Here is a 13,670-nt window from a genome sequence, read left to right on the forward strand (position 1 = left end):
AACATCGGAGGCACCCCGGACTTTCGTTCAGTTCTTTCTGAAAACGTCTCCACGCCTATCCAGGAGTCTTAGGTGTCGAAAACGTTTTCAGAAAGAACTGAACGAAAGTCCGGTTGCCTCCGATTTAAGCCTGTTTGCTGTGGCGATGATCCGGGTAGCTGAGAATTTTGCACAGGCAACCTGAAGAGCTCATGTGGTTCAGACTGGTGGAGGTGGTGTAACGGTTTGAGGTATATTTTCTTGGCACAGTCTTCTCCCTGAGGTCCCAACCTCATTAAAACACCCCAGGCTACCTGAGTATTGTTGCTGACCAGCTTTCATTTTCAATTTCCAAACAGGACGATGATTCAGGACGCAAAGCTCACATCAAACTCTACATCCGTGGCCTCCCGCCATCACCAGATCTTTATCCAGTAGAGAACCTTTGTTGTGTGGTGGAGCAGGAGATTTGCATCCTGGATGCGCAGAGATGCTTTCATGACAACATAGATACAAAAAAACAATGTTTCCAACACCCTGTTGCATCCATGCCATGAGGATTTAAGGGAGTTCTCGTGGCAAAGTGGTGCTTAGTAGTGTCCATCCTGGTCTGAAACAGCTCGCTGAGCTGGGCGCAACGCCAATGCCACCAGGCAATCATACGCCTACCGTCAGCTGAGGAGTTGCACAACACTCTCATCTCTAATTATACACCCGACGACAGAGAGCCGTGGAGCGTGCAGCAACGGCGAGGAACAGAAGGGCTGATTGCGAACGGCGGAGGGGCTCGAGAGCCGCCGCCGCCGCCGCAGCAGCAGCAGCAGCAGCAGCAGCAGAGACCAGGGTGAGCAAGTTCAGACATGAGAGGCTGTGAGAGAAAGAGAGCAAGAGATGGCGAAGCTGTCTGAGAAAGGTTAACATGACTGAGTGTGTGAGTGAGTGAGTGAGTGAGTGAGCAGAGTGGGAGTGCAAAAATGTAAAAGTGAGTAGGAGGGAAGAGAGAGACAGAGAGAGAGAGAGAGAAGAGAGGAGAGAAGGAGTGTCTGGTGAGCTCGTCTGGATGCCTCTGCTCATTCTGCTTTCTCACCTGGAGTCTGCGAGCAGAACATCGGCCACACAGGTGTGTGGGGAGTGACTGGTGGACATGCAGCACAAAGACTAGAGCCACCGAAGTGTTCGGGAAGCAACATGTAAGTAAAACTGGTTGAGTTCTCCATTTCTGCGTGTAATAGCGTTTTATGGACGCATCTTCTTGACTAAAAAGGGAACATTGTGATGTGTGTCTGAATAGACGGCTTGTGTCTGGCAGTCAGAGCCAGAGGTTGAGCCTGGGGTTATCTCACATTGCAGCTTTACAGAAAGAGCCATCGAAGTGACCAAGAGCAACACTGTCACTACTGATATGCAAATAAATTCGTCCAACAGCCCCGATTATCTTCATCGTGAAGGCAGCAAACACACTAAACACTGCTGTGTTTACATGTCATTTCCTTAGATAAAGCAGCCTGTAGTGATCGACGTCTCCTCTTATGGATGCAAGGAGGCTGCAAAAGCCTTACATCACAGGCGTTGTTTCTTTTTTTTTTTTCACATGATAGGACCATACCTTTGCAGGTCACTGCGAGAGCGCGGAGCCCGTATACAGCAATGCTATTTGAATGAATTTACATTCGAATTGCAGGCATTTAGCTGACAAATACTTGTCACGGTAAGCGTGCCGGTGTGAGACAGATTGCTCACACAGACGCATCTGTGTGAGGATGCAGTCTCATCCCACACACACACACTCACTCACCATACAGGGTTCATAGCAGAAACATACAGGGCTTTGGTGAGTGCAGGCACACACAGGGAACTTTTTTTCCTGTTTTGTAATATTGCAAATAAAAACTGGTTAAAAGTGTATTTTATTCGCATTCTATGTGGTGGACCAACAAAGCAGTGCGTACTGGTGGACTAGGTGAGAAATAAGACCTTGTTTTCTAGTTTGTTTGTTTTTTAATTAGACTTAATTGGTCTTTCTGTACTTTTTAAAACCACTTTTTTTACTGAAATTACAGTAGCAGGTCTGTTGGGGTCTCTCTGCCCGCTTTGTGCTTGTAGGGAAAGAAATGTTGCCCACTCTCCTGTGCAAAATAGCTGAAGTACAGCCAGATCAGATGCAAACACCATTTTGGCAGAGAATCTTGGGATTGGATTAAAGTTACTTTTTTTATTTGTGAAGTCCCATGAGAAGACATAGTGTTGTGAACTGGCGTCGTATGAATGAACTGTATAAATGACCTGAAATTGAATGGAATTAGATGATGTTTCCAGTGTGTTGTGCAACGTTATAATGTTAATTTTGCCATAAAGTCCTATTTTGGTCTCTTTTGACCAGAGCATCTTCTTCCACATGTTTTGTTGTGTCCCCTCGTGGCTTGCTGCTCTTCCATAAAGGTCAGATTTGTGGAGCTCATGGCTGATAGGTGTTGTGCAACTACACACATTTTTAAGTTATTTAACGTTTATTAAATAATTCTTTGTCTGTTAGACATTGTCCGGTGAATATCGGCTCAATCAGCTGATATTAGGACAATAGCTAAAAGGGTGATTCGAGCACTGGCGTTATTTAACAGCAAAGTCTGCACACATGTAAAATAAATGACTGACAACTTATCTTCACGTATAAGAACTTATTAACAGAAATAAATGAACACCCAGAGAACATTACTATAGAATGTTGTTTATCTGAATTAACCTCATGTTTGAATCAACAAATCCTGCCTGGCTAGTGAAACTTAACAAAACTACTAAGCAAAATTAAAGATTAAAGATTAAAGAAACTGAGAAACTATGTACACACAACAGAAAAATAACAAAAGTTGAAAACCATCGGCATAAGAATGATTCAGTGAGTTTAGAGTTCACTGAAGATCTGAGTTAGAGAACCAAAGTTCATCTTAAACAATATGGAATGAGGATAAATTAGCTTAACTAATTTAGAACATGTGTTTCAACCCATTCACAATGCTACTCCAAATAAGACAAAATGTTATTTGAGGAAATAACATTTTAAAGAATGATCTGCTAAATAAAAATCAATAACCTATAGGACACTTGATTTTTATTAATGTAGTTATTTCTCCGGAAAACAAGTAAAACTCAAATTAGTAACTTAAGAAGCTAGAGTGCGCTTTAAGCGAACGATTGACCGGAAATGATGTGTGTCAGGGCACATACGGGCCATGTTGCCATTTGCTAGTTTAAGTTACACAAAGCACCACTAAATCGAGACCAATGTCCCTGGTAATGCTGTACTAACGCTCATAGCACTATTGGACAATGGTGAAGAGAAACGAAAACAGGCATTACGTTTAAACAAGTTACGTTTACTAGGGTTAATAGTACGTTTTTAAGGGAGGCTAATGCTAGTGGACATTCCAAGCTCGTTCAAAAGTACTTTTACGCTATATTTCGTATAATTAGCAGACCAGAAAACACAAACATTAATATCCCATCAATACCAAAAACCCTTATGGAATTAAAGTTTGTCATAACCATAAAACACACCCAAAACACATCAGCATAGCTTTGTTTCAAAGTTTGCTAGCGGGTCACTGTTAGCCTGTTAGCTCCAGGTCTTAACCTCAGTCAAACCTCGAAAACACAGTGAAAACACATTAAAAGTAAACAATTTTAAGTGGCTTCTTCATCTTTTTTTATCGTCACTTCATCTCTCCAGTGCAGACCTTCTCCTCACAAGGCCCACGGAAAAGAGAGAGATGGAAGGGGGAGCATGGCTTTATAGCAGTGGGCATCCTGCTGTGAGGGGCTGTTTCTAACCCCGTATTTCCACATCCTCCGCTCTGTTCCAGACACCTCCATGAGTCCATGAAAAGCAAACCTACTACATCCGTGGTTACTCCGTCTACTCCCGCTCCAAAGTTTCATGGAGCCCGAGGAGAGCATGTGCGATCGGCGTCTTTACAACCAGAATGCAAATCTATTTGGAGAAGATTACAATAAATGTTGAAAAGACAAATCTCCTTCCTTATTTGGAGCAAAAAGAGTGCTTTGTATACGATATTTAAATAAAACAGTTAATTTTACGTTGAATATTAAAAAATGTATTCGATTTGGGTTTAATGATCTCTATTTACACCATTTAACTTTGACAAACCGGAGCTTGTTGACGTTCCTTTTTCCTGTTTGCTGCGATTGCAATTGTGGAGCTTGACCCGGCCAGAGCCAAAAAAATTAGACTTGTTCTGTAGTTTGACCGTGAACGACAGAGAGAGTCCGCTGATGGTGACGTTCGGAGCAGTCCCAGAGAATGTGGAAGCGTTCTCATAACTAAAACAGTCTCACATTTCCTGTGGCTTTCAGCCAACAGTCGGATATTTTTACGTTCTCTCTTGGCTGATTTCCCAACACTGTCATGTCGACAGATTCTCCCACCAGAGCTGCAGCTCCTCCAGAGTTACCGCAGGCCATTCTGTCTCTTCTCTGATTAATGCTCTTTCCTTGCCAGTTTAGGTGGATGTCCATATCTTCGTATGCTTGCAATTGTGCCATACTCTTTCCATTTTTCGGATAAGGTACTGAACAGAGCTCTGTGAGATATTCAAAGCTCTGGGTAATGTTTTGTAACCTAATTCTGCTTTAAACATCTTCCAGACCTGACCGCTTTGTTCCTCGTTCCTTATGACACAGTTTATTCAATAATGTTCCCAAGCAGATCAGCTAGCTTTTAGCTAGATATTGAAATTCACCCAGTAGGCTCCATTTACTAGTTAGATGATGTCTGAAGGCAGCTGGCTGAACGGGATTTTATTGATGTGTATCAGAATAAAGGGACTTAAACAGAAATGCACGCTTGCAGGTCTTAATTGATAAAATATTAAGAAAACCGTAAATCGTTTTCATTCATTTCCCCATTATGCACAACGTTATGCTATTAAGTCACCTGAAATCCTAAGAGGTTTTTGCACATTGACGCTTGTGTGAAGAGGCGTGTATAGGTTAGCGCACCACCAGGCCTGCCCTGATAGTGAAAAAGATCAGAGGTTCAGAGAGCCGTGGATCTGCTGCGATGATTGCTTAATGAGACGAGCTTTGCATTGACAGGCTGTAAAAGCCGCCTGCAGCTATCAACCTCTTGCAAAAGTGTAAAGAAAAACAGTCCACGCATAGTTTTAACCATGTTACTGGCCACAAGGTGCTTATATTCATCCCACTAAAGTGAACTGACTCACTGTGCACGCACATGAGGTAGATGAAAGGGTTTCTATAGGAGTTTTTCACGTGCAGCCTGGGTTGGTTGTGTTTAACACAATACATTTAAATGGTCATTTTTTTTCCACTTTTCTAATGGAAATTGTTACTTCAGCAACCTCAAGGGGTATGAAAAAATTCAAATCTGACCTCTAGCTTCACACCCACTACCCACATTTTACTCTGCCTTGTTCTCGCCGCACTCGTTCCTTCATCAACCACGCTGCGGAGCACTTTGTAACCATAGTAACTTCAGTTTTTCTTTCTTTGCAAAGGAGTCAGTAGATGTCCATCAAAAAAACAACTTTCAGAACAGCAAATTGTGGTTGGAAAGCTGTAATTTGAAGCTGATGGCGAAGTTATTGTTCACACGTCAAGGGGATATTTACAGGCAGCGATCTAACCACAGAGCAGTTTTAGTTGGGAGGAAGAAAAAAAAGTTTTCTCAATCTTAACAAGAGGAAGAAAAGAAAAAAAGAACGTCCTCGTTCAGCTGCAAATTTTGACGTGCGATGAGATTATATAAAGCTGAATGGTCTCTATCAAAAGGAAGTGAGCAAATGCCAATTTTAAACTGGCAATATTTACTTAACTAAAATGAAGCCAAAATACAGAAGCTGCACTGAAAAAAAATAAACCCAATAATTTAAAGACTTTTATAAACACATTCAGAAGAATAATCCAAAGTAAGTGCATCTTGTGCAGACATGTCTCACCATTACTTCCATTTCCTGAGATTTGTCACTTTCTTTTTATGCATAACACTCTCAAATAGCCACTAAAGCATTATATTCAATTTGAGGGAATTGCTGATGGTTCTAAAATTGTTTTCTTGTTGAATGACAAACAGGTTAATGGGCTAGACTTGACTGGTAAGCAGAAGGCCTCATGTTTGGCTTCAATATTCTTTGCCATATAAAAGAGTGTATGCTTATCTTTGTAAAAACCCAAACCATTACCCTTCCTACGCTGTGCTTACTGTTCGTAGGAGGTATTTCTGTGGTTATAGATTTATTGCTTCTCACCACTTGTGCTGATGGATATCATCTGAAACCATTTGCCCTTTAATCTCGTCTGCTTAAATGACATTGGACCACAGGTGTAGTTTAATCAGATGCAACTTTAGCAAATTTAAACGGTACCAGTCCATCTGTTTTAAAATAAAATCCTTTTTAAGCCTCTTAAAAAAAACACAACTCTTGTGTTTCTTTTTCTTTTCATGAACCAGAACTTTAAACATGCGCACCGAGACGTGCAGAGTGTTGAATGTTGCTGTGTGGGGATTTTTTTTTGCATTTTTCCTGAGCAGTGCATGCTTTGAACGCAGGGTTATATTGTTGGGACGTCCCCAACTGGCAACATTGGCAATTTCCTTTAATGCTTTAGTCCTGTTTATGAGCTTTCTCGCTGTTCAGTGATGGCGTGCAAGTTGTTCAAACAAGCACTGCCTCCTTCCTCGATTAACGAGCTGCACCAGTTTCAAGATCCCTGCTAATGTCTTTCCACCCTGGCGCTTTGTTCACTCTACTACTTTTCTAGAGCCAGTGACCAATGCCCAAGGTCAAATCGATCAGAAAAATTAGCAACCGAGCAAACTGCTCCACCATTTTAGCTTAGTTGGTGTTAAATTAATATAGTGTCTTACAAACATATTTTTATTTCTCCACAGTTTGTCTCATTACTAGAACCTTTTGTGTATTTTGCATGATGCTGTGATAGACCAAACCTAAGTGGAAGATGGACTTGTTTTAGACTGTATATATTTGTGTTCAGCCCCATTTTGTCTGACACTTATAAGTTTAATCCTGACAAGTTTATCAAAGAGTTGTTGCATTATGAAGCAATTTCACGAGCTATGAACATCTCCCAGAGCTCTGTTCAACCCCTCAGCTGAACACCGCAGACCCACCAAGACGCGGTCATTCACTCAAACTGACAGCCTGGAGCAACGACCCATAATCCTGATTCACCGTCGCTGGCAACATGATGCTGCGGGGATGCTTTTCTTCAGCAGGGAGAAGGAACCTGATCAGAGCGGACGGAAAGACGGCTGCAGAAGAGCTGAGGCTGGGATGGAGGTTCGCCTTCCAGCATGACGCCAACATTATAGCATGCAGCATATGGGACGGCTCGTGTCAGGGCATGTCTTCATACGTTGGAAGGGCCCAGTCAAAGTCCAGATATGAATCTACTGGAGATTCAATGGAAAATCTGATGCCCTCCATCCAATCTGACTGAGCTTGAGTTATTTTGCAAAGTGGCCTGGGGTGGAAATGTCTGTTTCTAGATGTGATGTCTCTAGAAGCTGCAGCAGGAATTGCAGCAAAAATTCTGGGTCTACAAAGTGTTGACGCAGGAGGGCTGAACAAATGCAAGCCAGGTTTTATCACTTTTGAGATTTCTCCATGAAAAGGTTTTGAAAAAAAAAACAATGCATAATCTGTTTTATTTTATAACTATGAACTTCTTTAAACTTTTGTATTGCATAAAATCTTATTGAAGTACGCACAGGGTTATGGCTGTAACATAGGAAATGTGTAAACGTTAGAGAAAACTTTTGCAGGTTGCTGTGATTTCACAAGGTATTGTTGTGTTGCTGTTCAGCGGAGGTTCCACTCACCTGATGCCTGGTGAAAACCTGGTGATTTTTATTTATTTATTTTTTTACGTCCTGATGCTTCATGAATGGAAACCTGCAAGTTTTCATGGACTATCTTGTGACTTTGTGGTAGAACATTTGTGAAACCTGACAAAATAAAACTATTATGTCTCCTTTGTGCAGATCAGGGGGGGACCCGGGATGTGTCACAGTTCCCAAGAGGCCGATGGAGGTTTTGACCCGTGACCCCCAAACCACCTCGATCTCGGCAGAAGGCCATGCGTCGCTGGAGTGAATGACGGCGCTTTGAGGCCATGAGCTTCACAACAAGCCCAGCTCTGGTCCCGGACAGGGACAGCCTCCCGTTTAAAAAGAGAGACCAAAGAGTGAGCTCCCCTCTGCAGCAGCAGAGGCAGCAGCTGCAGTGTGACGCCACAAACTTCAAGGCCCCCTATCCGTACAAGAGCCACGGTGATTTAAAGACGAAACACATGGGTCTGTTCCGACCTGTGCCGAGGCGGGTCACAGCCCTGTACCAACCCTGGATGCACACGCAGCCCCCTCCTAGGGCCAAACTGCAAATCCCGTCTGCTTTCAGGGAGCACCACGGCTGGGCGGAGTGGAGAGAGTTCAGTCCTCTGCCTCCTGTGTGGGACTTCTCCCATCAGTACCACCTGCAGAGCCATTTATCTGGGACACGGGCTCACCCCTCAGGACATCCACACTATCTCTCTAGATTCAACGCCGGCTCTCTGGTCCCTGAGGGCGCCCACAGAGCGGGCGGAGGCTGGGAGCGGCTCAAGACGTTGAAAGAGAAAGCGCACGGCGCACATAAAGGCCCGTACGCGAGGAGAGGAGAGAGAAGAGCCGAGGATTTACACAGGGATGAAAAAGGGGCCGCTTACCTACCTCATTCCAGACACGAGGGCGCTCCCTTCAAGCCAAATGCATCGTTCAAATCAACAAAAGCCATATCTGCGTCTGCGCAATCCCCCATCAGAGAGTGCCCCGACAACTCCAACGGCACATGCACTTCCACGACAGGAGCCAAGCAGAGCGCCTCCCCTAATCACTTCCCCTGGCTGCTTCCCCACTTTGTTGCAGGATCTCTGATCGAGCTCCGAGACGGGCGGCTGAGGAGGGTGGAGAACCTGCAGACCGAGGACTTTCTGCTCGGCTCCCTGGCCTGTCCAGACCTGCGCCTGAGCTGCTGCACGGTGCAGAGCATCTCCCCGTCGGCCTCGTCCACCTCCGTCTCCCGCCTCCTCATCCTGCTTCACGAGCAGCGGTCCCAGGTGAGGGGAAATCACTCTGCGGCTTTGTTACCGTCCACGGCCGCCCCCGCACACGCAGCTGTTAATAGTCCTTTTCCATGGTGTGCCAAAGCATCTTTCACTTTATTGCGGTTCCAGGATGAATCATTTGAAGTATCGCTATTTCTTTTACTCTTACAAATTCTTGAAAGTAACCTGACCAAACAGATAAACACCTGCCCAATAAACGTTTTGTTCACCAAATGCTATGATAGTAACCTCTGATACAGTATGCACCTGAAATTATTCAACACCGACTGCTAATTAGGTTTATTGGCCAGATAGAAGCCGTTTGCATCTAAAAAACAGTTCTAACAAGAGCAATTTCATTCGTTAAACACAGCTGAAATTGCGCGTGGGTTCTTCAAAATGACAGGTTTAACGACTGCCACGGTCTCATGATGATTTAACCTTTATGACTGGCAGTTTTGGTTATCAGAGGAGCAACCCTTTGCTTTCACAGCATGCTGCAAACACGATGGGTAGCCAGAAGGCAGCTTCTGGAGGTGTTTCTGGGGAGTGTCCAACTCCTCCTGGTCAAGGGCCTCCCCTCTACACTCTTCAGTTTTCAGGCTGCATCCGGCTCTTTTCAGATCCCAAAGAAGCAGCCTTGGAGTATCACTGACCCACCGCCATGTTTTACTGTAGGTGCAGTATTGCTTTCAGCACATCCGTCTATCCATCCATCCATCCATCCATCCATCCATCCATCCATCCATCCACCCATCTACCATCTCCTCTGTCCATCCTTGCGTCTGTCCCTTCATCCATTCTCCCGCTGGCCAGTCTATCCATCCAACGAGCATGGAGCACTTCAGTGGTTATTATGCACCTTATTGTGGAAATTGACGCTTCACTTGCTGCTCCCACAGGGCTTGCTGTCTTTTTTTTTCTTTTCATTCAGCTAAGAGTTTTTGATCACCTGCCTACCCAGGAATCTGGTGGAATTTTCTTTGACAGCGTCCTCTTTCTGCCACCAGGTGGCGTTGGCACTGTTCCTTTCGCTTTATTCTTGAACTATGCTTCCAGTTGTATCAATCTGGACTTTTCTCTCTTTTTTTGGGGGGGGGGGGGTGCCTTTCCCTGTTTTTGCAAAGCAAGGATCTTTTGTCGGACCTTCTTTTGGGATTCTCTTATTGCTGTCAACTCTCCGACATGCAGTGAAACCTTCCCAGCAGTCTAGGTATTAGAGGTGTGCTTGAGGCCACAGCCGGTCTGTGAGGAAGTCTACTCAGGGGGTCATTTGGTTTACCTGTTTAAACTATTTTTCTACAACTTGTTTATTTCTTTTTTCTTTTTTTTCTTTTTTTTGCATTTACATTTGCCAGTAAACCTAATTTGCAGTTTGGCTTGAATCATTTTAGCTGCATCTGTAAATATTTTGGGGGGGAAATTATGCACAAATGCACTCTGCAACTCTTTACACAGTGAGTAATTGTCTTTTCTGTGTCTGTGTGTACTTCCTTCCTTCAGGAGCTGGTCGACGTGTACGTGGAGTACCCATTCTTTGTGCGCGGACAGGGCTGGTCATCCTGCAGCCCTCAGAGGACGGCTCGTCTCTGTGGCCTGCAGTGCCGGCAGCTCAGCGTGGGAGACGTCTGCTTGGCGCTCACGCCCGTCTCTGCTCCCAAGCCACCACTCTCAGACTCCCCGGGGCCAAAGACTGCACCCAGACAGTCGGAGGACAGTTCTAGCTCTGATTCCCCAAAGGCAAACGCTGCCATGCGCAGTCCGGTTCCACCTGAGCTAAAGGAGCTTGCAGCGGAGCAAATAACAGGGGTCAAGGTATCCCGCAGGAGGCACTATTCAGCCCCGTGAGATTAGCCCACTAGAGACAGTCTGACTGTAGAAAACGGTTTGTCCCAAGATTTACGGCGCCTTACAAAAGTATTCACACTTCGTGAACCGTTGTCATATCAAAACCACAACCTATATTTTGGCAAAGAAAAATTTGAAACCAGTGGTAGTGCATCAGTGCTCCTTTTATACTGATGACCCTTAATAAAATCCATCGATGTTAGTCTTATTCAGTTGTCCCAAGATTAGTAAAACAGAGGCCAGCAGGTGTAGTTTAATGCTAGCTTAAATCAAGCTGCTCCGTGTAGGCCTCAGGGTTTTGTTAGAGAAGATTAGTGAACAAACAACACCATGAAGACCAGGGAACACAGCAGACAGCTCGGAAATTAAGTCCCTGTTAAGTTTGCCAGTAGCCATGCAGCGGTCACTAATGGAGGCACGTCGTCCGTTTCAGAAGGGACCAAATCTGAGCCTCATAGAAGGAAACCTGCTAGAGGCTGCAAAATACTTGAAACCAGGGTGATGCTGACCTTCCTGGAGGATATATTTTATATTTTAAGTTTACATCCTAATCCAAGAAATGGTAGAAATTGCTGGTCATAGTGATCTGACTGAGCTTGAGCAGTTTTCCAAAGAAAAACAGGCAAAAATTTCAATCTCAGTTTGTGCAAAGCTAATAGACAAATCTGCCCCCCCACCCCCTACCCCAAAAAAAAGACTTAGTGGATCACACAGAAGTGAGTCAGGATAGCTAAAAAACAAAACAAATACATGTTAAACCCCTGAGATTTTTAATTTTAAAAAAGGAAATTGATTACTTTCTACTGTGCAAACGTCTGTCTTAGTCCATCACACAAAGTGGGCGTAAAATACACATGTGGCTGCAACGTTACAGAAAACAGAGAAATGAAAGGGGTGGAAATGCTCTTGTCCGGCACCGTAGATCTGGGATTGATTTTGGTCTTTGCTGTAATCAGCGTCTGTCTTTCTACCTCCTGAATCATGCTTCTGTGCTCGTCTCGTTGTTCTCATTGGCTTTTTAAAAAGTCTCAGTTAAAGAGGACAGCTACAGTGAGCTCCCCTCTCAGGGTTACAGCTTATGTCAAATGTTAAGTGACAACGGAGAACCAAAGCAGGAATTGATGTTGCCGCGTTGATCTGAAAAGAAGAAAAAAAACATGAAGTTTCTCCCTCAGGTCTTTTCTCTGCGTATAAAGTTCAGGTCTCTACTGCCAAATGAAACGAGTCCTTTATCAACCAACTGATCCTGTTTGTTTGTAAAGCTTCTACCTCTCTCTTCAATTTAGGGTTTGTGTTTCTAACTGTGTGGGCTGTGACATGACACGATGTGTTGGAGATACTTGACTTGTCTGTTTTTTTGTTTTTTAAGCTATAATTGTATAAAAACATCCAAATCAGTTCGATGGAGTGAAATTAAAGAGTGAATCGTGTGAATTAATCTGTAACCATGTCCATCTGTACGGGTTGTCGTTTTGTGGCTGAAAACTATTTGATGAGGAAAACGTTCAGGATTTGGAAAAGAGATACAGATAAAAGGAAAAACGCAGAGTGAGCAACAGATCCAGCAACTAAAATGGTCAGGAATGAAGGAGCCCCAACTAGAATTTAATTAACCTCAGCTCACGATAAAGCCACAGCTGTTCACAGCGTAAAGCCACGCCGCTTCACAGCGGAGATGCAACGATTGTGCGATAATTACAGTTCCCCTATCATCTCTATCATCACAAACACCCAGCGTACGTTCTCCATCATCACGTTTAACACCTCGCTCTGACACACATCTGACAGGTTGCCTTTTCCATGGTTCTGTTCCCATTCCTCTCTTCTCCCATTTGTGAAGGGTAGGATGAAGTAGGTATTATTACACACATAAAGGTCTGGATTCAGTTTTTTTTTTAAGTATACAAAACCCAAAAGCAGTGGTGGTGATTGATATGGCGTGTTTGGCTCTCCTCCCAGGGCACTATAACCTCAAGGGGGCGGCACATACATTTCTAAAATATAGACTGCTATTTATTTACGTTTCAGTTGCACCCAGCGGATTTAATGCTGCGTATCTGCATGTCCAGTCCAGAGGTAGTGGCTGCAGCTGCTGTGTCAGGAAAAGTGTCAGCACTGTAAGAAAATGTGGGTCAGAGCGCGAGGCTCAATATTAACACTAAGTTGAGGCCTGGTTAAAGACCTTTTAGAGGGCTTTTACATTGTTGTTGTTTTTAATTAATCTGGATTGCACACGATCATCTCTAGATCAACAGCTAAAGTACTGACTGGTCACTGGACTATTCCAAATTAAACAGAGACTCTTTAAATCAATGCCCAATTTTTATTAAACCATCAGTTTATGTCTGCACACAGAAAAAAAATAGTATTTTCCCATTTTACTGTTTTATTTGACCAAATTATTTTCTCTAAAACATAGATAGATCTATCTATCTATCTATCTATCTATCTATCTATCTATCTATCTATCTATCTATCTATCTATCTATCTATCTATCTAGCTAGCTATCTAGCTAGCTATCTAGCTAGCTATCTAGCTAGCTAGCTATCTATCTATCTGGACACCCATTTTACGATTTTTAACCATGCTTTGTGATTTTACCTTGTTCAAAGATTTTAAAACATCTCTATAATGTTAACTCACACATCATCTCTTCTTTCCTTGCCTTCCTGAGTGGAGAAATAGCGCCACCTGATTACCAGAT

The 13,670-nt window shown here is 43.6% G+C and overlaps 1 protein-coding gene across 1 annotated transcript; it reads left to right on the plus strand.

The window, feature by feature from the left end:
* Positions 1-834: 834 nt before the first annotated feature.
* Positions 835-10,965, plus strand: LOC118556619. Its single transcript, XM_036151967.1, has 3 exons — positions 835-1,169; positions 8,018-9,129; positions 10,621-10,965. The coding sequence occupies exons 2-3, from the start codon at positions 8,149-8,151 to the stop codon at positions 10,963-10,965; spliced, it is 1,326 nt and encodes a 441-aa protein (XP_036007860.1). The 5' UTR covers positions 835-1,169; positions 8,018-8,148.
* The last annotated feature ends 2,705 nt before the right edge of the window (positions 10,966-13,670 follow it).

Source organism: Fundulus heteroclitus, chromosome 20, assembly GCF_011125445.2.
Source record: "Fundulus heteroclitus isolate FHET01 chromosome 20, MU-UCD_Fhet_4.1, whole genome shotgun sequence".
In the NCBI taxonomy this organism is placed as follows: Eukaryota; Metazoa; Chordata; class Actinopteri; order Cyprinodontiformes; family Fundulidae; genus Fundulus; species Fundulus heteroclitus.

Coding starts and splice junctions, on each gene's coding strand:
- LOC118556619 (XM_036151967.1), top strand. CDS start 8,149: ATGAGCTTCACAACAAGCCCAGCTCTGGTCCCGGACAGGGACAGCCTC. Junction 9,130..10,620: donor TTCACGAGCAGCGGTCCCAG/GTGAGGGGAAAT, acceptor TCCTTCCTTCAG/GAGCTGGTCGACGTGTACGT.